Source organism: Lutjanus erythropterus, chromosome 2, assembly GCF_056507025.1.
Source record: "Lutjanus erythropterus isolate fLutEry1 chromosome 2, fLutEry1.hap2, whole genome shotgun sequence".
NCBI lineage: Eukaryota > Metazoa > Chordata > Actinopteri > Lutjaniformes > Lutjanidae > Lutjanus > Lutjanus erythropterus.
Genome location: NC_139318.1, coordinates 4,849,964 through 4,877,096, shown reverse-complemented (window position 1 = coordinate 4,877,096; position 27,133 = coordinate 4,849,964). Strand labels below are relative to the sequence as shown.

The 27,133-nt window shown below is 40.2% G+C and overlaps 1 protein-coding gene across 1 annotated transcript in view; it reads right to left on the bottom strand.

Moving 5' to 3' along the window:
- The window catches only part of LOC146331061 (copine-9-like), a 295,949-nt gene that overhangs the window by 18,091 nt on the left and 250,725 nt on the right, over nucleotides 1-27,133 (bottom strand). Inside the window, exons 17-19 of the mRNA XM_084726649.1 lie at nucleotides 21,625-21,752; nucleotides 12,403-12,505; nucleotides 9,085-9,142 (exon numbers count right to left, since the gene is read on the bottom strand). Coding sequence (XP_084582775.1) covers nucleotides 9,085-9,142; nucleotides 12,403-12,505; nucleotides 21,625-21,752 — 289 coding nt within the window. The remainder of the gene's footprint in view (nucleotides 1-9,084; nucleotides 9,143-12,402; nucleotides 12,506-21,624; nucleotides 21,753-27,133) is intronic.

Genomic DNA, 27,133 nt, shown 5'->3' with positions numbered 1-27,133 from the left:
AGCAGGAAAATCACAAGAGGAGCAGTTGATTTATCCGCTTTTGGGAGCGACACGTCTGCTTTTGAAGCTTTTCAAGCGTCACAGAGGGTGAATCAGGCACACATCAGGAAGTTCTGTATGTTGAGTGACAGAATCTGCAGAGTGTTTTGTGTGGCTCTGACTGGAGAGTGAAAGGAGTATCAAAGATGATTCAGCAAACACAACACTGAAGCTCTGCTCCTGTCACTTTAATTTTCGAAAGTCTTTCATACTTTGGTCTTGCGTGATTAAAGTGAACTGATCCTCAGAACTCCGAGATTAAACATGATGTCATGGGATGGTGTATAAATAGTACGTTCCCATTAAGTCAAAATCGATGTTTTAGTGTTTGTATCGCATATATTTCGCACAATACATCACCATTACACCAGCAACAAAAACAACAATGAAAAAAAACGTCATTTTGTAGGTATTCTAGGGTATTTTTAATGGTTTGTAATTCCTGGAAAATGACTGAAATATCTTGATGACTCATCCCACAAAATTAGTGTCCAGTGAAATGCTTTCTTTCTTATGATGCTGTCAGAGTGGAACGTTTCTGTGGGTTGGGCCTCACTGTACAGAAGCACTACTTTATAACTTTAGTCACTGTTTTGGGTGAATCTGGATCGTATTTTAAGGAGAAAATATTTTCTGCTTTTCCCTCTGATGTTCTCCTGCTGCTCTGAACAGACAGCTTTATTGCACTTGTTGTTGAGGTAGCTCACCATAAGGGCAACGAAACCGGACTCAGCAGCCTCCTAATGAGCACAGTCGGATCGAGACCAAACACAGCCTCTGAGATCAGCAGGGAATACAGTGCTGAGGTTGTTTACTGAGTCTCCTGATGGAAAGAGAGCTTTACTTGCTGCTAAAGTAGCTAACCGCTAACTGCCATTACCTTGATTAGGAACCAAACCTGTCAAGAAAACCACCTCAGTACTGTGGTACTGTACTGGGAGCTCTGAGGCCAGGAACACTTAGGCTCCTGTGAACACCAATCAATGTCCTCAACAAGTCCCTCCAGTTCTGCTTATTTCTACAGGAAACATGTATATGTCAGCAAGTAAGACTGATACACGTTTCATGAACATTTTGAGTGTCATTTCTACATATTTTAAGATTTTTGTTGTGTCATTTAACACCATTTAGTCCAGCGCATTTTATGAGTTTTGGATGAGTTTTGTATTCGTCATTATAGTCAGGGGACCGTCATCATCATCACTTTATGGTTAACGTTGTGGAATGGTCACAGTTTGGTTTGGTTTAGGCACCAAAACAGCTTGGATAGGTTTAAAATGTTTAAAGGGAAAAGGTCGTGGTTTGGGTTAAAACAGGTACATTACTTGCGTAAGTTAAGATGTTATGAAAGTTAACTTGTTATTAAAGTTTACCTTTACAGTGTCACTTCTGTCGCTGTTTTCAGCACTGTCTGTTTTAAGTAAATGAAGAGGAGACACAGGAGAGAGAGGAGGAAGCGCTTGTTTTGTGTGAGCACAGCAGCAGACGTCCAGTGTGAGCGGTGCAGACAGAGACAGGAAGAGAGAGAAAATAGAGGAAAGTTACAGTGGCAGCTCTGTGATGCCAAAAATGAAATATATGCACATGCTAATGAGATGTATCGATTCGCTAGTGCTGCATTGATTTGTTTCTAATTCATGTTTTTTTTTTTTTCAAATACAGGCCGTCTGAACTGATGTACTTGTATCTTACACATTAAAGTCCGATGCATCAAATGCATGCAATCATCACACCCCTATTAAATACGTTACACAAGTTACGTTATGTTCTAAAGTTTAGATAAATCAACGATGACCTGTGATTTTTACACCAGACACACACGGTGTGTGTGTTGACCCATCCATCTCACCTCCTACATATACACACTTTCTTGATGTTTATACTACGTCACCTTACATTTTTATCTACAATATTTGTGTGTAAAATGACACCCTGTCTCTGCATAAGCCATTACAGACTAAATGGTGTGAAATGACCCATGAAAAGCAAAAAAGGAATTTTCAACATGCAAAATTATTTAAACACGCGAGGGGGCTCATAAGACATATTTAAATGAGCTTGTGAGGTGTTGGATCATGGGAGTTTTTATCTCTACTTTTAAGCAACCACCATAGGTGATGAAAATCTATCTGATGTGACAGAAATGCTCATGAACGAAGTAATATTAAAGTTACATTCACATTAAGTTAAGTCATGTGTGCACAGGTCCTGCTTCACTTTCTGAAGTACTTGATGGATCCTGTTTTTTGCGGACTAGAAACTAGCTAACTACAACTAGCGGGATACGCACCGTTACTTTGAATAAATGATGTATTTCTCTACATTGAACATTGTTGGAAACATTTGCGATAATCTAAGTGCACAACTCAACAAAATATATAACGTGTGTATAGCCTTTTTAGACATTTGAATGCAGAAATGTAACATATTACAGTAAAAGACATTGGTGTGTTATTCACGCCTTTCATCCAGACCGGCTGGATTAAACTGGTGACTGAGGTAAATGAATCTATAAATAAGTTCACCACACATGGCCCATGTTGTTCTCTGACTCTCTATACTCCACTGTGTGCCTCTCCTCCTGTCATGCCCTTTCAGTTCCGTCATCTCTGCTCTAATTTCTCGTTCTCTGTCACACACAAGCGTTCACCCCTGACCTCAGCCTTCGCCCTGGCACATGAATAATAGGTCCCAGCGAGGGCTCGCTATTCTTTCAGCTAGAATAATTTCCAGGCTTTACCTTCCTTCATCTGGTGATTTAACTCCAATCATTTTGCCAATTAATGTTCAGAAAGTCAGCCATGCATTTCAATAGTGCTCCAACAGTGAGCACACGAGGAGAAGTCTCTTTTTATATCTAGCACGGATCAAGCTGTCCTGCTGAGAGGATCCAGAGATGGATTCATCGCCTGCTCATTCTTAGAGCATGTCTCTAAAAAATAACTGTGAGTTCAAGAGTCAGATCTTACAATATAATATTCTTTTGGAATGTGACAGGAAATGTTGAAGCAGGGTTCTACGATGTGACTGGGCATTAATGATGTTTTTGCAAAAGAGACACTCAGAGCAGATCAGTTTAACTATATGAGTTTACCTAAAGTTCAGCTCAGCAGCCCATCATGACACTGCACATCTCCTGTGAGAAATAAATCTGTTCCATAGCAAGTTAAAATGTCAGGGGGATTATTAAACATCGTCATCTGACAATCAACCATCTTTTTGTCCTTAAGTTTCTTGGTAACATTTTAAAATATGGATCCATTAATTAACATTAATAATGCTGTAATAAGCATTAATTAACGGTTAATTAATACTCAGCTAACATGTCTAGTAATCATTTTGTAATGGCATTCATGTTAACTATGGTATTAATGGTGTTAATAAAATAATAATTTAACCAACTTGTATTTTTGGTGCCGACTAGCGAGGGTGGCAATGTTTAATCAACTAGATGAATAATAACACACAGTCCTTGTTAATTATGGTTAAGTAATACTTATTCAGCATTAACACATGCTTAATTTCGGTTAGGCTACATAATGCTTATATAACATGCACAAAGAATTAAAGGTTAGGCTACAACTTAATGAACATCTGTGTACATGAACACAAAGGAACGAGCAAACAGGACCATGGACTGTATCCACTGAACTCTATCTCTGTTAAAGGTAAGTCATAAGCTGCAGGATGGACAAGTAATTAGACAATTATTTCCCTTAAGGAACACTTGCAAAAGCATTTTTCTCTTAAAGAAATGGTCTAGCTGTGAACTTCATGATATACATGATAACCATGCACACACCGACCACTTCATTAGGTACACCTTGCTAACACCAGGTTTGACTCCCTTTTGCCTTCAGAACTGCCTTAATTCTTGGTGGCATAGATTCAACAAGGTTCTGGAAACATTCCTCAGAGGTTTTGGTCCATATTAACATGATATCATCACACAGTTGCTGCAGATTTGTCGGCTGCACATCCATGATGTGAATCTCCTGTTCCACCACATCACAAAGGTTCTCTGTTGGATTGAGATCTGGTGACTGTGGAGGCCACTGGAGTACAGTGAACTCACTGTCATGTTCAAGAAACCAGTTTGAGATGATCTGAGCTTTGTGACATGTTGTGTTTTCCTGCTGGAAGTATCCATCAGAAGATGGATACACTGTGGTTATAAAGAGATGGACATGGTCAGCAACAATACTCAGGTAGACTGTGGTGTTTAAATGATGCTCAGTTGGTACTAAGGGGCCCAAAGTGTGTCAAGAAAATATCCCCCACACCATCACACCAGCAGCAGCAGCCTGAACTGTTGATACAAGGCAGGATGGATCCATGCTTTCATGTTGTTTACTCCAAATTCTGACCATACCATCTGAATGTTGCAGCAGAAATCAAGACTCATCAGACCAGGCAACGTTTTTCAATCTTCTGTTGTCCAATGTTGGTGACCCCGTGTGAATCGTAGCCTCAGTTTCCTGTTCTTAGCTGACAGGAGTGACACCCGGTGTGGTCTTCTGCTGCTGTAGTCCATCTGCTTCAAGGTTCAGAGATGGTCTTCTGCACACCTTGGTTGTAACCAGTGGTTATTTGAGTTTCTGTTGCCTTTCTACCATCTTGAACCAGTCTGGCCGTTCTCCTCCTCTGACCTCTGGCATCAACAAGGCATTTTCAGAGAACTGCTGCTCACTGGATATTTCCTCTTTTTCAGATCATTCTCTGTAAACTCTAGAGATGGTTGTGTGTGAAAATCCCAGTAGATCAGCAGTTTCTGAAATACTCAGACCAGCCTGTCTGACTCCAACAACCATGCCACGTTCAAAGTCACTTAAATCACCTTTCTTCCTCATTCTGATGCTCAGCTTGAACTTCAGCAGGTCGTCTTGACCATGTCTACATGACTAATTGCACTGAGTTACTGCCATGTGATTGGTTGATTAGATATTTGCATTAACAAGCAGTTGAACAGGTGTACCTAATGAATGGCCGGTGAGTGTATATTAATATTAGTTAGTACCCTGATTAATACGTTAAACCTTTAATCAAGTTAACAAGAGATATTTGTTAAAAAATTACTTAATGCTTATTATAGCATTAATTAACTTTTAAGTGTGAAGGACCTGGAAAGCATCCTCCTCACTTTATTGTATTAACTAATGTCAATAGCATCTTTGTAAACTATTAAATAATGGATTAATTAATACCACAGTTAACATGAACATCATTAGTACATGATTACTGGACACATTATTTAACTATTAATTAGCTGTTATTACTGCATCACCAATGTGAATTACTGGACCCTTATTGTAAAGTGTTTCCAGGTTCTTCTCTCTCAGACATAATGTTCAGTGGAGGCAGAATCAGAACCGTGTGTCTTCATGAAATAAGATGAGTTTTCTTGGTTTCCTTTAACATGTAGTCTTTCATCAGAGTACAGAAGGTGCTTATCTACTTTAAAAAACAAACAGTACTTCTGAGTTGTGTGAAAGAGGGCATGTTAAACCATTTGTTCTCTATGAAACTAAACAAGAGGAAGCCAGACTTCTTCTTTGAAAGGCACAGACTTTCACATCTCCATGGAAACAGATTTTGTAAATAGGTCTAGGTATCTGATAGACACAGAGAGTGCACTTTATAAAGTTGCTTGTATAGGATTTCTAACTAAATTAAAGGCAAGATCAATGTAAATAATAAGTAAAAAATAAAAATACATTTTATCCTTCTGGACAGTAGTGTTGTTTATCCATCTAGATTTGTTTGGTGTGAGTGGCAGAGTTTACAACATAACTGGCCATCAACTTACAGTGCTCAAAAAAGTACATTTGAAAAATTCAAAACCATTGGCTCTTTCCAAAAATCATGATGCAGTTACTCAAGACAGAGTAACTACATGAAACACATCAACAGCTCATAACATTGTTTCACAACAAACTGTAGTGTTCAACTTGTGTTTGATCTTATCTGGTTATAATTCTGGTTACATTCATGGATGTTGAAAATGTATCTGAAAATTAAACTCAAATCTCAAATCTGAAAACTGTTCACAAAACAATGTCATATCACCATGACATACAAAAATTCAGTTTGTTGTCCAGTAATATGTCTGATCTTTGTCATAACAGAAGGTGTGAATGTTTAAAATGATTAATTGAGCAATATGTTAATTGAGTCTGGCAGGCAGTGAGACAGTCAGTCACTAACTTATTGTCTAGAGTGTGTATTTTCAGAGCAGTGGGCTTTTATTTTAAGGTTTAACTTTACATTGAAAAACAACTGACAGCTATAAACAGCTGATCAACTTACAGTGGAGAACCTATCATCACTTGTTACTGTCAGTTTATGATGAGCTTGCTGCTCCGTCTGAGCTCCTGCAGGGCGGTGGGGGGTTTGGGGACAATTGTTTTAACCATAAACTATGGCTCCAACTCAGTATTTGGACTGCTGCACTCATTTCTACATGAGCAATTGCTACATTTTGCTCCTTTAAACATTTTCTTTTCACAGATTATTCTGGAAAAAAATGGGATCTCATGTGTGAAATATTTACAAAGACTCTAAGAAAATAGCAGCCGGTGAAATGATCATGTACTTGAGGTTTGTTTAGTTCATATGGTGCGTCTCCTGGATGGTAAAGCATCATCAGTCATCATCAACATGAGTGAATACAGCATTGATCAGAGCTGATCATTCATGACAGTGGCCTTGTGAGTTTATTTACAAAGACCAACCCTGTATTCCAAATCACATTATTTTTCTTTTTGCTTGTAGGATGTACTGCATCTGCTCTTACAAAGGATGTACTGTTGCATTCAGTACGCATTCAATTGGGACATACTACATCCTCAATGACACTCTTGCTACTATACCCATCACAAAGGATTGTGGGTCAGAACTGCTAGAAAAGCATGGTGCATTGCACACTGCAAGATACAGTCCTGGTATATCCTGGTATATTTTGGCATACTGCATTTGACAAACTATGTATTGGAACATGCTTTTTGTTGTTGTTGTTGTAGAAAATGGTGCCTGGTTTTTGTTTGTTTTTGACAGTGAAGTCTGATTTCAACACAGATTTGTTATTCACAATGCCACCTTATCGGGGGAACAAATGGCTGTGTCCCCTGGATGTATCAGTAGGGAGTTTACTGCATCCTTTCAGAAGTGATCTAAAAATCATGCGTCTTTAATCTATCTGTGTTTTCAAAGTCCCCAAGAAACAATAACAACCTCAGAGCTGCGTACAGTGTACATGCTGGAAATGGCAGATTAGCAACTGGTTGCTAATGGTACCAATGTAAACAAGCTAGCAGCTGTTATCTTTTCTTTAGCAGTGATTCAGACCAGAGGTGGCAAAAATATACATATTCTGTACTCAAGTTAACTTGTGTAAAAAAAAGAGACTGGCAAAAGTATTAGTATTGATTCAACTTCTTTGCTCAAGTAAAGTGTACTCAAAGCATAAAAGTACCTCCTCTTTTGTCCATGGTCCAGTCTCCCTCTCCATCTCTTATGTCTTGTTATGTCATTTTGTCCTCACTTTGTGTCTTTTATGTTGTTTTCGTCTTGTTACATCTTTTATGTCTTTTAAATCTTGTTATATTTTCTCTGTTGTTTGTCTTGTTTCTTACATCTTTTGGACTGTTTTTGTCTTATGTCTCGTCTGTCTAGTTACACCTTTTATGTTGTTTTCAGCGTTTTCATCTTGTTACATATTGTTCAGTTTTTTACATTCTTTTTGTCTTCTTACATCTTTAACACCCTTTTCATCTTGTTGTCTGGTTACATTGTTTAAGCTGTTTTCGTCTTGATACACCATTTTTGTTTTGTTGCGTTGTTTTTGTCTTTTTATGTCTTGTTAAATGTGTCGTCCATGATATGCACTAATGGAGACCAAGGAATCATCTTGTGTTATTGTTTCATCTATTTAGGTACATATTGGTCTTGATGTTGGGAAGGCGGTACACAATGATGCAAAATGAAAATAGTCAACAATTCCCATCAAATGCATTAAAACTTAAGTGTAGTAGAAACTACAGATATTTATGTTTAAATGTAGGGAGTAAGGGGCTGTCAGAAAAATAAAATACTTAAGTAATAGTACTGTAATCAAGCGCAAATACTTCTGAATCTAATGATATTCAGTAAAGTAGTATTTGTGTTTAGTTACTTCCCATCTCTGCCCCCTGACACTAGTTTACAGGGACTCCATCGCTGCATCCTGGGCTTAACGCTGCCCATAAAGACTGTGATTGGTTCAGAGTAATACAAACAAGCCAGGGTGTTTTTCCCCTATAGCAGAATGATAACGTGTGCAGCCAGACCTTTGTTCAGCACTGATCGCTGTGGAGACTAGTGCACACAGCAGTCACTTGCATTTTTCTTCAGGAAATGCTCCTCTAGTTGGAGATTGTTGCTATGATGCAAGAATTACAGCATCCTTTAAGCACACAGTAGTACGAGGAGAGGTCTTCTGATTGGACAGTCTATTTGATCCTGTCTGTAAGCACCATGTCAGTGATTTTTATTCAGGAGCACTAAATTAACAAATGTCCCTTGAGTTCCTTTAATGTCCTGTGGTCATTCTAATCTAACCGGACACTCCACACATGTACGCCTTTGCTCCTCAGTATTAACAGGTTGGGTTTTCCAGTGAGATGCTTTTTAAGTGTTTTGCAGCTGACATTTTCTGTCCGTGGCTTACCACAGTCCCCTGGTAAATTATTAAACAGTGTGGATGACTGACTGATATTACAGGGATGTAAGTGGGGGGTGGTGGGGGGGATAAATAGGGGATTTACACGTTATGCTGCGGAAGATTTGAGGCATTAAATAGGGTGAAATTTGCATATATATACATGTGTATATATGAATTATTTGAACAATGCATCAACACAGTTGGCAACAGAGAAACGGTTCCTCGATTGCTTTGGGTAAACAGATGATGAAAGCTCTAAAATGACCAATACGCCCACACACACACACACACACACACACACACACACACACACACACACACACACACACACACACACACACACTTACCATCAAACTCAGCAGGACCCACTCCTACTATGATGATAGACATGGGCAGGGAGGCTGCCTGTGGAGAAAACACAGGAGGAGTGTGAGCCAGACTGCTGTTCCCCAACTCACATATACACACTGTGCACAACTTGTTTGAGAGTACAGTATGTATGTATATATATTCATGAGTATACATGCTTGATACACAGATACAAGGTGATTTATTTATCATTTAAAACGAGGCTGTTTAATGAGATGTTGTTGCAGCTCCCTCTGTGATTGATTAAATGTAGCTGGCTAAAAAGATGATTAAAAATATAGAAGAAAATCATTTAAATGAAGGCGTGCTGAGGATGAATGAAGCAGTATTGCAGCCTGAGGGATTAAGCTGCTCTTCAGTCTGGTGGTATGGCAGCAGATACTTCTGTATCTCCTGCCTGATGGCAGCAGGGTGAACAGGTTGTGGCTCAGGTGGGTGTTGTCTCCATGCAGGCACCTTGTCTGACCAGTACGACTGATTGCTGAAGAATTTCCATGTTCTACAATCATAGGACACTTATTGTGCAGACTCTAGGTGTCTGGAGCTGCAGATATCTTAGACCTTGGATTAAGTCCTAACAGCTTTTGTGACACTGATGTTGTTGTTTATATTATCTGGTGTCCTCCTGATACCTGATTCTGTCTGATATGAGACATACTGTAAAACTGAGTGCTTCTCTTATGTCTTTGAGCTTTTGGTATGAACTGTTTCCATGTGTACACGCTGTACCAAGATCTTCTCCACAGACGTGTTGTATTTAAGTAAGAATATTCTTTTTCCCAGTCAAAATGAGGACTGACCAGAAGTACAACTTTTTCTTGTTTTCGGCAGGATCCGAACCTACGTGGGGAAACCCCGATGCTCGGCAGATGGGTACCAATGGGTACTTCTGGGCAACTTTAATGACCCACTGTTAAGTCTCAACTGTTATGTCTCCACTGTTATGTCTCCAGTCAGGATGCTTTTGATCGCTCCTCTGTAGAAGTTGTCAAGAACATGGCAAAGGGATTATGTCTTCTTAAGTTTCTTTAAGAAATGTTTCTGAGCCATCTTTACTAGGGAGGAGATGTGTGATGTCCATGACTGGTTGTCCGTGGAACTCAAAAGTGTTCTCTTTAATCTGTTCCACCTCAGCTCCACTGGTGTAGACAAGTGTGCAAGTGTTTGCCTCCTTTCTCCGAAAATCAACAATAAGCTCCTTGATTTTGCTGATGTTGAGCAGTAGGCTGTTTTTTGTGCACAACTCTGCAATACTCTTGATTTCTTCCTGATATGAAGTCTCATTGTCATTTGAAATCGGGCTGATGATGGTGGCATTCACATAGGGTTTTCTTCATGTCGGGGGGTGCAGTTGTGGGTGTACCTCGTGAACAGGAGGGGGCTGAGCACACAGCCCTGGGGGACTCCGGTGTTGAGAACTGGAGTGGAGGAGGTGAGACCACCAATCTGAACTCTCTGTGAGGAAGAGGAATATCCACTTGCAGTTTGATACTCAAGTCCAGAGTGCTGAGTTTGCTTCATGGGGGAGATTGTGCTGAACGCTGAGCTGAAAGTCCAATCCATCCAAAGAGTCCAGGATTCTAAAACAAACATGGAACCAGGGGAGGGAAGCCAAGACTGGGGTGATGTCTTGTTGTTGAAGCCTAGCTGCTGAATTCTGAACCAGTTGGAAATAAGAGAGTGACTTGAGAGTTACAGTTGTCAGGTCTAGAGAGTGTCGGAGCATTGGTTTAATTCTGGAGATGGTTCTCTTGAACTCAAGGAAGCAGGACTGGACGACTGTATTTGATCTGTAGTTCAAATCTTAGATCTGAATCAGAGTGCTCCAAATTTCTGGCAGCAAGATTAACATTGGCATTACACATTTCAACCATGTTAATACACAATATTGATTAGTGCAAGTTCAAGTTTCTGTAGGAGACAATACTTTCCTCTTTTCTTCTGTCATGGTGGCTATCACTGCTAAGAGCCACTTTGTCTTTCTGATTGTACTCCAAACAAATCGGAAACACGCCACCAAACTTATAACAAAGTAAAGGATATATTATCTGCTCTATAAATGTGTTAGCAGGGATTATAGCAGCAAAATGCATTTTACTTTCTGGTAATTAAATTCCATAGGCCTGTGTTATGCAAACTGCCTCTTATATTTCCATTTTTTCACTCTTTTTAAACACACAGACACACACACACACACACACTCAATAACTCCATCTCTGTGTGGTGACTGCAGTGTTAATCCTCCAGGTTTTCTGGGGACCACCACAGCACAGGAAGGGATCTGTTAAATCCTCTCCTACTGAGTCCTGTCATTTCTTTACACACACATATATGATGTCTATCAGCAGGGTTCTGGGAGGTCCATATGTCATTAGCTGTGTTTTCATCCTGTACTGCAAATTTCTACCAAAGTTGGTTCATTAGAGGTGGCGCCAGTTCCTCAGTTGGAAAATCATTATAGTGTTGCAGTAGAAGAGGGAGCAACAAGATGACCTGATTAAAAGATTGCTGGTCGAACCTCAAACAGTGAGAATTTCTGCAGAAAACAGGATGAAAATCAGACATTTCTGTTCATGTATGAATGCGAAGAAGATACTAATTCAATTCAATCTTCATCACATCAGAACTTATGTAGAGCAACCCACCCGTAGCTGCATAGTAGTAGTACCTCTGGAGATGCTGCACCACCTCTGGTGTGGAAACAAATGTATAACTTGGAGCCTGGCAATCATGCGATCTTGTGATCTCGCAAATTTAGCTGCCTCGCATGGTAATAGCAGGTAATACCAATAGTGAACTGTCCCCTTAAATTTTGCCATTTCTATCAACTTTTTCTAATGCAATACTTCAAAATGTGCATAAAAATAAAATACACTGATAGAAAGTGAGAGGTAACTAACCAAAATTGTGTGTAACATTGCATCATTATATCTTCCTGAGGTATCTGTGGTGACTTTAGAATAGAGGACACCATAAGTACAACAGATAAAATTGAGATTCTTGGGTAAAAAATGTACTTTAATTACAAAAGATAACCATAAAAGCAGTTTCAATTCAGAACTACCTATAAACACAGATTTCTATACAGCAGTTGCCATATCAACTTTAATTTGACATAAATCTGTTGTAACTCCTCTGTTTTAGCCTCGAGCTGTTGAAACACTTGTTTTGAATTTCTCTTCTTTCCTTTTCAGCTCTGATTTAGCTTCACTGACTGGATGATGTTTAGAATTTAAATGAGATTTTACTCGCTACAGACAGTTTTATGTTTCATGTGCAGTGTTGTGTCTACTCACATTGACCACAGACTCTTTGGTCTGAGCCATGTCTGAGATGACTCCATCTGTGATCATCAGCAGCACGAAGTACTGGGAGCCATCAGTCACCTCTGCAGCACACCTAACATCAGAACACACACACACACACACACACACACACACACACACACACACACACACACACACACACAGAGAGAGAAGTTAGGTTAACTCATTAAGTGTGTGTAGACATAAAATTCAGAGTAATATTACAGTTCCAGTATGGTGGTACAAAGCGCTGACAGCAGAATGCATTTTGACACTTTTTAGAAAAGCAAAAGCAAAAAAAAGCTTACTCGCCTTCTTAATAAATATCAAAATGACACATTAACAATTCATCTATGGCAAAGTGTGTAGACAACTGTTAACGTTAAGGAGGAAACTATACACGTTCGCATACGCATCGCTACGCTTCATGGCTGCCTCGCATATCCTGCGTCCATTTGGAGCAATGGTTGTGCGCGTCCTCAGAAATTAATGCTACGCATGCGCAAACGCAAACACATGGTTAAACAGCAAGTATATCTGCAGCCTTACAGTTAGCTACTTTAGCAACAAGTATGTTAAAGCCATTTGTCCATTAGGAAACTAAATTAAATGAACGACAACAGAAGCTGAGCAACTGGACAACATCAGAGAAAAAAACAGAAAACTTTTTCTCTATAAAATATGATCCATTCTCACCCAAATCACTGAATAAAGTTATGCTTCTGTTTAGTGAGGCCCCCAGAAACACTCAGTCCACTTCAGTGAATGGATGCATTTGTCTTTCGTGTACCATTGCATCATGAACAAGAAAAAGTTTCATTGGATGTAAATTTAGTACACGCCCCAGAGTACAGGATGAGTCATCGAAAGTTTTTAATCATTTTCTAGCAAAAGACAAATTCTGATATGCAATTAAAAATACCCCCAAAATGCTTGAAAAAACTTTTTATATTGGTGTATAGGTGACATACAGCAAAAAAAAAAACAACATCAACATTCTGTCACTCATTTTATTTTTTAATGCAAAGTCGACATTGTTTGACATGTCTTGACAACTTGACATTAATCAAAATATAAACATGTTATAGCCTAATAACATGGCCTAATTATCAAACTCAACTACAGTGGAACAATTTTGGCTTGTCGTAAAAATATCATTAGATGGTATAAGACCAGTTTAATGATAAAGTACAGTGCCAGGGTGATTTCCTGATGGACAGATAGCTTTATTGTTGCTAAAGTAGGCTAACAGCTAACAACTAGCTTGGTTAGCTGAGGTGCTAGCAGTCCTATTCACTGTCTTAGCCAGGTGCAAGGAGACAAACTCGAACAGAAAACCACCTTGGTACTGTATTCCTTGTCATTTAACTGGCCTCCGTTGATTCAGTTCTGGTACAGTTCACTGGAAGTTCCCAGTCTGCCCAGCATCAGCTAGACACCAACACTAGCTGCATGCAGGCCCCTTCAAATAAAGTAGGTAACCCAGCCGGACTGAGACCAGTGTTACCATTAAGTATTACCTGATATTTTTAGACATTTTTAGTGGTATTCTGTTGCACTTTCTTACTTTGTTCTGCATCTGCTGCACACCAGTTCTCCTCAGGATAATTAACGTTGTATCTTATCTAATCTCCTCAGTGACTTTGTACCTTGTGAAGGTTATTTATTCTGTTACCTGCTGATTCACATTAGACAAATGGGCTACATACGTATCATTTATATGAGCTTTCAAATGAAATGTGCGTCATGCTCTGCAGGTAATTGTGTAACCATCAGATGCTCTGCAGGGTGTTCAGTGTGTGGATTTACAGTAAATGTTAAGCTAAAGAGCAGATGTTGAGTCCTTCCCTGCCAACACAGGCTCCTCATACAAGAGTCCACATAAAACAGTGTTGTATAATAGAGTATTTTTATTCTACTCTATCTGGTGTGTGTGTTTGTGTGTGTGTGTGTGTGTGTTGCAGGTAATGCTAGGATCCCAGCAGGGAGAAGGAAGACCTGCTGTCTGACTCACTGTTTGATTGGCTCACACTCTCAGTCTGGCCTGAGGCTGAGAGCAGGCGAAATGGCAAACTGTCTCTCCCTCTGCCTGCCTTCCTGTCTGCTGGATTCCTCTCTGTCTGTCCTCCTGCCTGTCTCAACGTCCGTCCCCTCGTGTTTTCTATATTTTCCTCTCTCATCACACATCCTCCGTCCCCACACCCCCAGCTCGCTCACACTGTCTCTGCAGAATAATGGGAAAGTGTATCAACAGGTGGAACAAATTGCACTGTTTCCCCTGAAAGCAAAGTCTGCAAGGACTGCAGTCACTTCACTTATCCTTTGGGAGACACTGCCTTCTTTGTCTTTAGTGTGTGCATGTTCATAACACATGGATCTCATAAAAAAAAAATCTGTGTCACCTGCTTATATATGTAAAGTCCAATTGAAACTTGTCCAGCACTTATGTTGCGCCTCTGGTACAAAATGTTCAGCTCTCGATTAAACTCATTTATTACAGCACCAGTGCAACACCGAAAGTTTTACTAGAGAGCAAGAAAAATGTGTGACTTTTTTGACCCTTCAAAAATAACAAAAACAGCTTGAAAACATCAACAGCGCAAGAACTTCAGGTAACAAATAAACCTGTGAAGATCTCTACAATATACTAGCTCTGTTGCCTCTATAACTGTGATACATGGTTACATTTTTAATCCATTGCATAGCCTGAAACAGATAAACATAAAAACCAGATTCCACTTCCTTTGTATTAGACTAGATTAGATCACCATGTAATTTGTAGTGATGATCATACTTTGCAAAGCTTCTTGATGATCTAATTTGATGAAGATGGTTAGTGTTTATCTGGAGAGAATAATGTGATAAGTCAGGGATGATAAAATGCTGCAATCACAGAGGGCACAGAGCAGAGTTATCCTGACTTGTCCTGCTGCGTTTCTCACCACTCGTGGCCTCTGCAGTCTCATAATTGGCTTTTTTATGGTACTCATTCAACTACTGAAGTCTACAAAGCATTCAGAGAGCACCACAGATCCCTTGAGTTGACTTGGTGCCATGCCATTGTTCCAAAGGCCCATCAGCCTGAAAAATGTACTACTGGGGCAAAAGTCCATTTGTGCAACAGAACGTTATCCTGAAAACAAACGCCTACTGCTCCAAAGGCCCATTGCTCCCAAAATACACACTCTCCCTACTGTTGTTAGTTTGGTGACTACTGCCTCTTTCAGTCTTAACTTTCTCTAAACTGTAAGTGCAATTGTTGCAACTATTTGATGGGACATCAAACTCTACTGTGTGTTCGCAAAACTAAAAAAGTAACTCACCCAAATCATTTCATTCATGTTTCAAAACCTAGTTTTTGTGTCAGTAACCTGACCAATGCCGGCAAAATGAAAACTTGTCATGTCACTGACTGAGCTGCACCACTCAAAACCTTAGAGTTGTGTGATACACAACAGCATTCTCCTAGTACAGAATATAAGCTTTATCTTTGCATGCTGTTGTGTAGAGTTTTTTTTAAGACTCAAATTTCAGTTTGTAGTAAAGAGAAAAAGGATACAAACATATAAATTTACACCGATCAGGAATAACATTATGAGCACTGAGGAAGGAAGGAAGGAAGGAAGGAAGGAAGTCCCAAGGAAGGAACAGTGGTGAACCGGCGACAGGGTTACTGTAAGTTGGAGGAAGTGGCCTGGTCTAATGAATCATGTTTTACATCACATGGATGGTCGGGTGCGTGTGTGTCGCTTACCTGGGGAACACATGGCACCAGGATGCACTATGGGAAGAAGGCAAGCCAACAGAGGCAGTGTGATGCTTTGGACAATGTTCTGCTGGGAAACCTTGGGTCCTGCCATCCATGTGGATGTTACTTTGACATGTACCACCTACCTAAGCTTTGCTGCAGACCATGTACACCCTTTCATGGAAACGGTATTCACTGATGGCTGTGGCCTCTTTCAGTAGGATAATGTACCGTGACACAAAGCAAAAATGGTTCAGGAATGGTTTGAGGAGCACAACAATGATTTTGAGGAGTTGACTTGGCCTCTGAGCCCTGGAATGTGCTGGACAAACAAGTCTGATCCATGGAGGCCCCACCTTGCAACTTACAGGACTTAAAGGATCTGCTGCTAACATCTTGGTGCCAGATACCACAGCACACCTTCAGGGGTCTAGTGGAGTCCATGCCTCGACGGGTCAGGGCTGTTTTGGCAGCAAAAGGGGGACCAACACAATATTAGGCAGGTGGTCATAATGTTATGCCTGATCGGTGTATATATAATGAATTTATTTGTGTACCAATGTGTTACATGCTGGGGTGTAGTGGTAAATACAGAGGTAGGTAAACTGTAGTATGCACACCTTTTTCCCCTCATTGATTGATCCAGTTCTTCTGAAAATAGCTGAATAAATGCTCAGCCTCATTTCAAAGAGATGATAAACTGATTTGCTGATACTTGGGTTCATGCCCCACTACACCCCTCTTACAAGTACTGTAAACAGAAAATTTACTTTTCCATATAAAGTTATATATAGAAAACTTACCACAAAATGACGTCCACAGGATTTCTGTTTCTATTTCATTACTGTAACCTGTGAGGTCATTTGCCAATTTAGTCCACATCATAAACATAACATATCATAGGTATTTATGGAATATATATGTATGTCTAATACATTTTGAAAATGGCATGAGTCATTTTGCAGGTGACGGCTCAAACAATGAAATAAGTTTAGAAGTTATAAAGAGTTTGACAGTTTCACTGAGAATCAACTCATCAGTTTTGGTCAGCCAGCCATAAGCAGATGGTTACTGCACAAACTGTGGACAACTGTTTTTACTCTTTCACACGTGTGCCATAACAGATGCAATTAACTTGAATGAATGAGAAACTCCAATGTCTTGCAAACAACAAACTATTTTTCAGAGACCTGCACTTAATGTTTTGAAAAGAGAAATTCTCATTTGAAAATTGAGCCAAGGAGAATGAGAAAACATTTACACAACATTAACACAAGGCTACCCAGGAATCCTTGTGCAATCATGTCAGTTAGCTAACCTACTAAATGACTGTGTGGCCCGATCCATAACAAAGTACTAGTTAGGGCTTCGATTGTGCCTGAAAAGTTAAGTCTATCAAGGCCCGATGCTGACAAAATTCTGTCTGAAACTGACCCAAACCCGACCCTCATTTCAGCCAAACCTGATTACAGCCTGACATTTTTCTTAACAAGTTTCCCTCTATGTGCCAAACAGTGAGAGTTTTCAGTGACAGGGACAATACATGCAGGGATTTGGAATTGGCAATGACTAAATTAATAAATACTAATAAATACCATATTAAATAAATACTGTATATAAATAAATATAGTACAGCTTGTACCTGATGTGCACTCATGAAATATGTGAGAAACTGATAAACCCTCCACTTCACAAACCACCAGTGAAAGTGCAGAGACTAAAGCTAACACAGCTAACATTAGCCATGTTAGAACTGCTGCAGACTAAAACCTAAAATATTCCATATCTCTATCAGAAATATCTCTCTGTCATGTATGCAGCTGCCAGACACAGATGTGTGAAGCTGAATCAAAACACTACCTATCTACCTGCTTTATTTCCTAAGGGTCTTCTACATGATCTCTACCATAAGATATAGGCTTTGGATTCACAGACTTCAAACACCTCACTGCAGAACTCTGCAGCAACCCTGAACCTTCAGTTGCACAGGACCAGGGTAGCAAAATGTAGACTCTTTGATTCAGGTTGTGTTTGTGTGTGTAGGCTGGTTTCCAATAATAACTTAAATAGTATTTTGACAGATAAACACTCCAACTTTCCTGCCCACAAAGACACACAACGTGGCATGAGACAACACACAAGCAAATACAGCACACTGACAACAGTTAGACAAAGTAAGCAGTAAAGAATATAATAGGTGTAAACGCACACAAACTGTTGGAGAGAGGCAGCATATTTTTAAGCGGCTGTGATAACATGATTGTGTTCCAATAAGTTACTGTATATAGCAAGAGTAGCCGCATGTGACCATCTATATTTATGTATATTGGATTATACCATGCATCCTCCTCCTCCTCTTCATCACTACTCTAAACCTCCCACATGGACGACAACAGCAAAGACGAGGTGGATGAAGAGGAGGAGGATAAGGTGCAGTACCAGGAAGCGCTGGACTAAGAGGAGAAAGAAGAGGAGTTTAATTAATAAGAAAAGAGGGAGAAACCAGAAGCAGGGAGAGCAGATGGGAGAGAGCGACAAATGAGGAAAGACAACAAGGATGTGGAGGAGGTACAGGAGTAGACAGCCAGAGTAAGTGAAAAAGGTAGAAGATGAAAAGAAAAAAGCAGAAAAAGGGGAGCGAGGGAAGGGTTGCGCATCTGGTGATCACAAAGCAAAAAATATGGAGACATGAAAAAAACAAAACAAGAATGAGAGAAAAAAAAAAGTGTGAGGACAGGGAGCAAGGGAAGAAAGTTTCATGTTCTCTCTCTGAATGGATGATGGGAGTTTTGAAGCTCTTGAGCCCACAGCAGAACAACACAGCCCTGCTATTCTCCATTTGATTATGCAACCACAATCACACTTAACTGGGACAGGATATTATTGCTTTATATGGGGGCTAAAAATACAATAGCAGGTAATAACCAGCCAAAAATCCATTAAAAACTTAACACCGGCTGTACTCCAGAAAAGTTTTATTGGTGAAATTTAATTTGTTTTTAAAAAGAGTTTGTAGGATGATGTGCTGCAGGGTTCAGCAGGAGGACAAGGTTTGTTAACTTATTCCAACCTATTTATGTTATTTGAAGCACTGACTTTGTGAGTGCATGGCTGTTCAGAAAAGAATCAGAAAATAATAAAGTGCACTAAATGTGTGATGCATAAGGTTCAAATACTTCATAACTCCAAGAGCTACTAAATGTAAGATACAGAGAAAAAAGAGGGATGCACTTGAAAAATGAGCATAAATGTGTTAAGACTCACATTTGAAGCCCTGGATGTCAGCAATAACAAGCTTCACATTGTTAATAATTACCTTCTTTATTCATTGTAATAAAATAGTGTAAAATATTCAACTCTGAATCTTCTAATATGAAATAAATCTCAGTCTCCTTGTGGTTGTTTTGCAAATATAACACTCACTTCATACTGCTACATGATAGACCTGATGATGTTCGATTAGCTGCCTGTGTCCTGTGGTTCTGCACATCACTGTACTATTTCTGTGGAAGTATTATGGTATGCTAGCAGTGGACTGTTGCAGGTAGGGTTTAGTTATCAGCATGATATCAAAGAGCTCAGTTTTCTGTTACAGTTTCATAAGAAATTCTAAAATCATAACTATTTGTCATGATCACAGACTTAATTAAAGAAGGAGTCAACAAAGGAAAAAAACACTGTATTTATTGCAGTATTGTCCATTAACTAAAATACTTGGTTAGTTCATATAGGGAGAGTGGACTGAGAAAAATACAAATACCTCTAGACTGTTATGTAACGCAGTGCAAATGGAACTACAATAAATACTAGGGATCTTGCTTATCGCTGTTCAGTTTTTGTTGAAACTACTATACTTGTTTGTGTGTTGACTTGGCTGGTGGTGTATCTCTAGGTGGGGTTTGGTGGACAGGTATGAGTCAAAAGTCGATTTTTATTCCAAATACACCTCTGTTTATGAGTCACATCCTACAACTGAAGTAAACAGAGTTTAAAAGCACCTTGAAAGAGTCATCCTTATGTGAAGAAGCACGAGGAGTCTGCATGTCACAGTAGATGGATGAATAGATGCACAGATGGATGGACAGACAGACAGACGGATGGGTGGGTGTCCTGTCTTTTACAAAAAGGTGCTGGTTTCCTTTACAAAGATTTTTGCAAAGACAGTCAAATCAAATCGGTCAAAATCTTTCCTTAATTTTGGTGGAATAGTTTTAGTTGTCAAATTAAAAGATCATTTCATTTTTTTTAAAGCTATTTTTTATTTTGTGTTGGTTTGTTCATCACAACTACGATCAGGCAGTTTTGAAAGCAAATCTGAAATTTAGAGTTACCACAGTGTTGTCGCTCACGAGGGAGTCTAAGCCTCCTGCAGCAGCACCACTGAGGATCTGTGCTGGCGATGTAAAGAGGTTGCCATACTTCATGGAGCAGGGTATCATTAACCTTTAAGGTGACACTGAGGAGCTCTCTGGAGAGCATCCTGAATGCTTTTGTACCTCTGCTCTCCAAAACACCGGAGCTTCATGCTGGAAGCAACAATGTTTGTGATAATTTGCCCTGCCAGGGGGTCAAGGAGAGGTCATCTGCTGCTGAGATGTGCATCTAATAACAGGAGTTCAAGTCCTGCGTGTCACACAAGTCGAGACAGGTCAAGGCTCAAGACTGTCAAAGTCCTGAGAAGGACACAGCAGAAGTATTGGTAATGTGTTTTCACCTTGTTTTGCACTTTGAGTTAAAGATACTTTCAGTTGTTTTTCTTTCAGATTTCCTTTGGCAATGTTAGTATCCATTTCCCTTACCAATAAAGCCCCTTTTAACTGAATTAAAGTTACCATGTGGAGCTTTTCTGTTAACAAATGTTATGTTTACATTCAGTGTAACTCACCAAAACATGTTTTATGAAGAAGAAAATGCACTAAACACATTTATTTAGAACTCAGGGATACACACAATTTGCGTTGGTGGGTAACAGTGAATGTAAACAATTCTTGTTTGTTTACAAGAAAACTCCACAGGGCACCTTTAAAATCTGAACATGCCTGGAAAAAACATAGAACGCAAACTGAGATTTCTCTACAAAGACAGGGATGATTGACAGACAGCTTCTAAAATATGCATATCACGTCTCCAGCTTCCTGCCATCAAGTCACTCAGATGTTTCCTGTTTGTATTCATGACATGCATACAAAACAGCTGGCTTTCCATGATGGCACAGGATAAGTGACACATGCATATGAATTACATGGAAATGTGCATATTTTATGTATGAGACACATAATGTAAAAGCGTGTATGAAGGTATGTGTTTGTGTGTATGACCGCATGTGTTGTATGCATGATTATCACATGTACACATTTGTGCACAAATAGATGTAATCTCTTTCTGTGTGTGTGTGTGTGTGTGTGTGTGTGTGTGTGTGTGAGTGTGTGTGTGCGTGTGTGTGCGTGTGTGTGTGTGTGTCTCACCGAGCCACCTGGTTGATGACGGGAGCAAAGTTGGTTGGGCCGTACAGCTGAACAGTTCGCAGGCTCTGGAAGTAAGCCTCTAGTACACCATCGATGCCAACACAGTTTGGGTTTTCTGTATTTGAGTTCTGCAAGAGAGAAAACATCGAAACTGTTGGAAGGAAAACAACAAAGATTTTTGTCTTGTCTTGAGAAACCTTGGCCATCAGTCTTGCTGTTATTTAAGTCCAGCCACCACCAATATTTATCAGGTTTCATGAGTATTATAAATAGCCACCAATCTGCAACCCCTCTGGTATCAGAAATGTTCCACACTACATGTTTTTCAAACCTGGAGTGTTAAAGTGCAGCCGGTCTACAACTGGACACCCTCTCAATATGCTTTTTTCAGTGAGATGGGCTCACGACACCGAGAAAGCTCAACATTGTGTTCCAGTGTCCCAGAATAACCCCCCTCTCTCTACCTGCACCCACACACTCAACACAGCCCTCTGAAGCAAACTAACACTCTCCAACACTGATGACTGGCCAGTGTGTACTTTAAACTGACAGTGCACAAAGCATAACTTGCACAGGCCAGTTGAATCCTTTGAAAGTGGGATTTTCCAACACACTGTCTGTGTATTCATGTGGAGGTTGATCAGCCTCGCTGCAGCATGCTTTTAGATATATACTCAAGGTTTCCGCAAGTGCACACCCAGTGGCCCAACAGGCCTAAGTTGACTCCCTGCTGGGCCTAAACATCTAAGAATGTTTATAAAATGTATTAAAATGTATAACATGTTTTTTTGTGTGTGGTGTGTCTGGGGAGTCGGTGGGTGCAGTGTCTCAGGTCGTAGAGCAGGTTGTCTGCAGATCGGTGTTCTGATCATTTATGCTGCTTTTTTTAAAAACACGCTACTGTAACACAAATCAATAGCAGACTAACCCCAACCCTAACCCCTAACCCAGAGAACCACAAGGCAGCACATCGCAATAGGTAGCACATATAGATAGAATATTGGTCACAAGCCCTGATAAATGGGGAAAGTCGCACCAGGAAGGGTGTAAAAAAATATGTGGATCAAATATGTGGATCCAGACTGGGTTGGGAAGGGGCCTGGCCTGCCTGTGGGCAGATGATCCGCTGTGGCGACCCCTAATGGGAGCACCTGACAGACAAAAATAATCATTTTTACTAATGTCCTATATAAGTGGTAAACTTTAAGGACGAACTCGGTGCGTAGGCCGTGTGTGAATTGTTAGTGAGTGTAAAGTCACTCAATATAAAGTAAGTGGTAATGTTACCACTGTGAACATGGTAGTGAAGTGTGTGGACAGTTTAGCCAATTTGTCAGCGAACAAAGTCTGAGCCAAACCTAAGAGATGTACAGAACAGCTGCAGACATCACAGATATGTAGTTGTTCTGTTTTAAGCCAGTTTCTGGGATCTGCTAGGAGGACGTGTTGCACACTTGTGAAGACAGTATATCCAGAGTTTGTAGTAGCATAGTTGCCTTGCAACAAGTCGTAGAGAAGTCCACACAGACAAAAAAAATTGAGGTATGCGAAATTCTGCACAGAGCCTACATGTACACCATCTGATGATGAAATTTTTGTCACAGGGACCAGGTTCACTAAAGGTGGACTGAGCATTACAGTGGACCTCCAGGTTTTGCTCAGCAAACACAGGAGTTCAAATTGTTTTTGTTTTTTTTCAAATCACCTCTGCACACAAAGGCAATCATTTCCTGAAGTGGATATATATGTTGGATTTTCAGTTTTGGGGAGTTATAGAAATTAACAGATGCAGGCTTCCAATGTTGGGAATGTGTGTAGGGAGGGGGTTTGAGATGGTGTTTGACCATCTGACAAGGGACTTAAATCTTCTAACAGTTAATAGAACCAGTTTGATGTGTTCTTTGTGGCAATTTGTTCTGCTTTAAATTGCCATTAGAAGATGGGTAAGCAGCAAGAATAAATGCACAGTAGCAAGTCAACTTGAACAATGCTCAGTTGGTATTAATTAGCCAAAAGTGTGCCAAGAAAATATTCACATTATTACATCACTTGCAGCAGCCTAAAATGTTAGCACAAGGCATGATGGATCCATGGATTGATGTTGTTTACTCCAAAGTCTGCATCTACCATTTGCATGTGGCAGCAGAATTGAGGTTCATCAGATCAGGGGACACATTCTAATTCCCAATTTGTCAAATGCAGCAGCTTGGTCAGTGGCTCTAAGCTTCAAACTATGCACTAGGGATGGGTCATAGTTTTTGAATATTCAAATGGTCATTAAATTATATATATATAAAAAAAATCATCATTCATTCATCAATCATTTTGTCTTGTAAAATCTATTTTCTCTTATTTGTTTCCTTTCTGTCACTGACGCCTGGAAATAATGAGATACTACCAGAATAGTTTTGTAATTACAGGCCCAGTTAGTATTGCCGACGAGACATCTGCAGACCGCAATGTAATTTATTTCAGAGTGACAGGCTTGTAGCTGGCGCTGATGACGGCATTGTTTGCATGTTGCCATGACAACATCAGAAGCCCCCCTTTTGAGGTTAAATAGTTTCTCATGCTGTTATAGAATATTTTATTTGTTGTCATTTGGGATAGATTAAGAGCTTGAGTTATTATTATGTTGTTTCCTTGAATATACAATGTCAAATGTATTTTCTTTGTGAATCACGTGACAATGACCCGGAAGTTTAGCGGGAGAAAAAGCCGGGCAAAAAACGAAAAAAAAGAGAGACTAAAATGCCGAGCATGGACAGCGGACGTTTACGCTCTCTCCCTTGATCCTACAGCTGGTCTACCAGGCGAACACGGTAATTAATATGACAAATTACCCTGTTTTTAATGCTGTGTTACTTGGGTTTGTAGGGAAATGAGACAGAATGTATGTTTATTATTTTGAGGTTTGTGCTTGAAACTATTTTCTGTTTATTTCTAGTTTTCACGGTGTCCCATGATACATCTTCACAAATAAATGTGCGTATGGACATCAGTACGAAGCGTGGACTCTTATGACCAGTGTAGATACAGTGAAAACGTGGCCTAATCCATCTCATTGAGGTGACTCGTATCCTGCACGTAAACCACGGCTCCAGAGCGCGGTTCTGCTCATCCTGCGGTGAACTACAGGCTCCTGTGTGCAGCTGTGCTTCTCATCCTGCGGTGAACTACAGGCTACAACGTGCAGCTCTGCTTCTCATCCTGCGGTGAACTACAGGCTCCAGTGTGCAGCTCTGCTTCTCATCCTGCGGCGAACTACAGGCTCCTGTGTGCAGCTGTGCTTCTCATCCTGCGGTGAACTACAGGCTACAACGTGCAGCTCTGCTTCTCATCCTGCGGCGAACTACAGGCTCCAGTGTGCAGCTCTGCTTCTCATCCTGCGGCGAACTACAGGCTTCAACGTGCAGCTCTGCTTCTCATCCTGCGGCGAACTACAGGCTCCAGCGTGCAGCTCTGCTTCTCATCCTGCGGCGAACTACAGGCTCCAGCGTGCAGCTCTGCTTCTCATCCTGCGGCGAACTACAGGCTCCAGCGTGCAGCTCTGCTTCTCATCCTGCGGCGAACTACAGGCTCCAGCGTGCAGTTCTGCTTCTCATCCTGCGGCGAACTACAGGCTTCAACGTGCAGCTCTGTTTCTCATCCTGCGGCGAACTTCAGGCTTCAGTGTGCAGCTCTGCTTCTTCTCCTGCGGTGAACTTCAGGCTTCAAAGTGCAGTTCTGATTCATCATCTGCAGTGGACTGCAGGTACATTGTTCAGCTTCAGGTCAGACTGCAATACTATAATTTCACCTCACATAAATGATGGACAGTTCCACAATAAGCTACGAATAAAGTTATAGTTGCAATTAAGAAGTTAAGGTTCTCAATACTGTAAAAATAGAGTGATCAAAGAAAGGTACATACTAAGCTGTCTTGATTGTAACTGCTAATCTCACATTGCACTTCCTGTAAAATCAATAACACTTGTAAATCAAAGGCTTGGGACAATTGGAGCCCTTTTTTGTCATTCTAACAATAATTTTCAGAGTGGTATGGGTAACAGCTATAAGTTAAAGCTGCATTGTAAATTGGCTTAAGCAAAGTGCTTCATTATCAGTCGCTACAATTCATGTGCATATGAGTTAGCTTGTTTCCTACTTTAAGTGTTAATTCACGAAAGGTTACAAATGTCAGTTCAGGGTGAACCATTGTCTCATTGTGGTGGGTTTGCTGAGCAGGTAGATTCCCTGCCAGAAGCCCAGGTTTGCTCAGACTCTGAAACTGATGTAGCAGAGAGAGACAAAATAGAGAGTGTTTTTCAGGATCAACCAGACAAAAATGAGAAATCTGAAACAGTGCTTAAAGAACTTAACTCAGTTGCTTCTAAAACAAGACAATCCTCCCGTGAAAGACGTCTAACACCTAAAATGCAGGAGCTTAAGGAACAAGAACTAGCTCAAAGGGAAAGGAAGTTCAAGTCCATATATGAGAAATGGAAAACTCAAGTAAGGGACATTCGCACAACTCTAAAACATGAGTGCTCTGAGAGTGAGTTGTATGACATGATGGATGTGGTCGAGAATGCAGCAGCTTGGTCAGTGGCTCTAAGCTTCAAACTATGCACTAGGGATGGGTCATAGTTTTTGAATATTCAAATGGTCATTAAATTATATATATATAAAAAAAATCATCATTCATTCATCAATCATTTTGTCTTGTAAAATCTATTTTCTCTTATTTGTTTCCTTTCTGTCACTGACGCCTGGAAATAATGAGATACTACCAGAATAGTTTTGTAATTACAGGCCCAGTTAGTATTGCCGACGAGACATCTGCAGACCGCAATGTAATTTATTTCAGAGTGACAGGCTTGTAGCTGGCGCTGATGACGGCATTGTTTGCATGTTGCCATGACAACATCAGAAGCCCCCCTTTTGAGGTTAAATAGTTTCTCATGCTGTTATAGAATATTTTATTTGTTGTCATTTGGGATAGATTAAGAGCTTGAGTTATTATTATGTTGTTTCCTTGAATATACAATGTCAAATGTATTTTCTTTGTGAATCACGTGACAATGACCCGGAAGTTTAGCGGGAGAAAAAGCCGGGCAAAAAACGAAAAAAAAGAGAGACTAAAATGCCGAGCATGGACAGCGGACGTTTACGCTCTCTCCCTTGATCCTACAGCTGGTCTACCAGGCGAACACGGTAATTAATATGACAAATTACCCTGTTTTTAATGCTGTGTTACTTGGGTTTGTAGGGAAATGAGACAGAATGTATGTTTATTATTTTGAGGTTTGTGCTTGAAACTATTTTCTGTTTATTTCTAGTTTTCACGGTGTCCCATGATACATCTTCACAAATAAATGTGCGTATGGACATCAGTACGAAGCGTGGACTCTTATGACCAGTGTAGATACAGTGAAAACGTGGCCTAATCCATCTCATTGAGGTGACTCGTATCCTGCACGTAAACCACGGCTCCAGAGCGCGGTTCTGCTCATCCTGCGGTGAACTA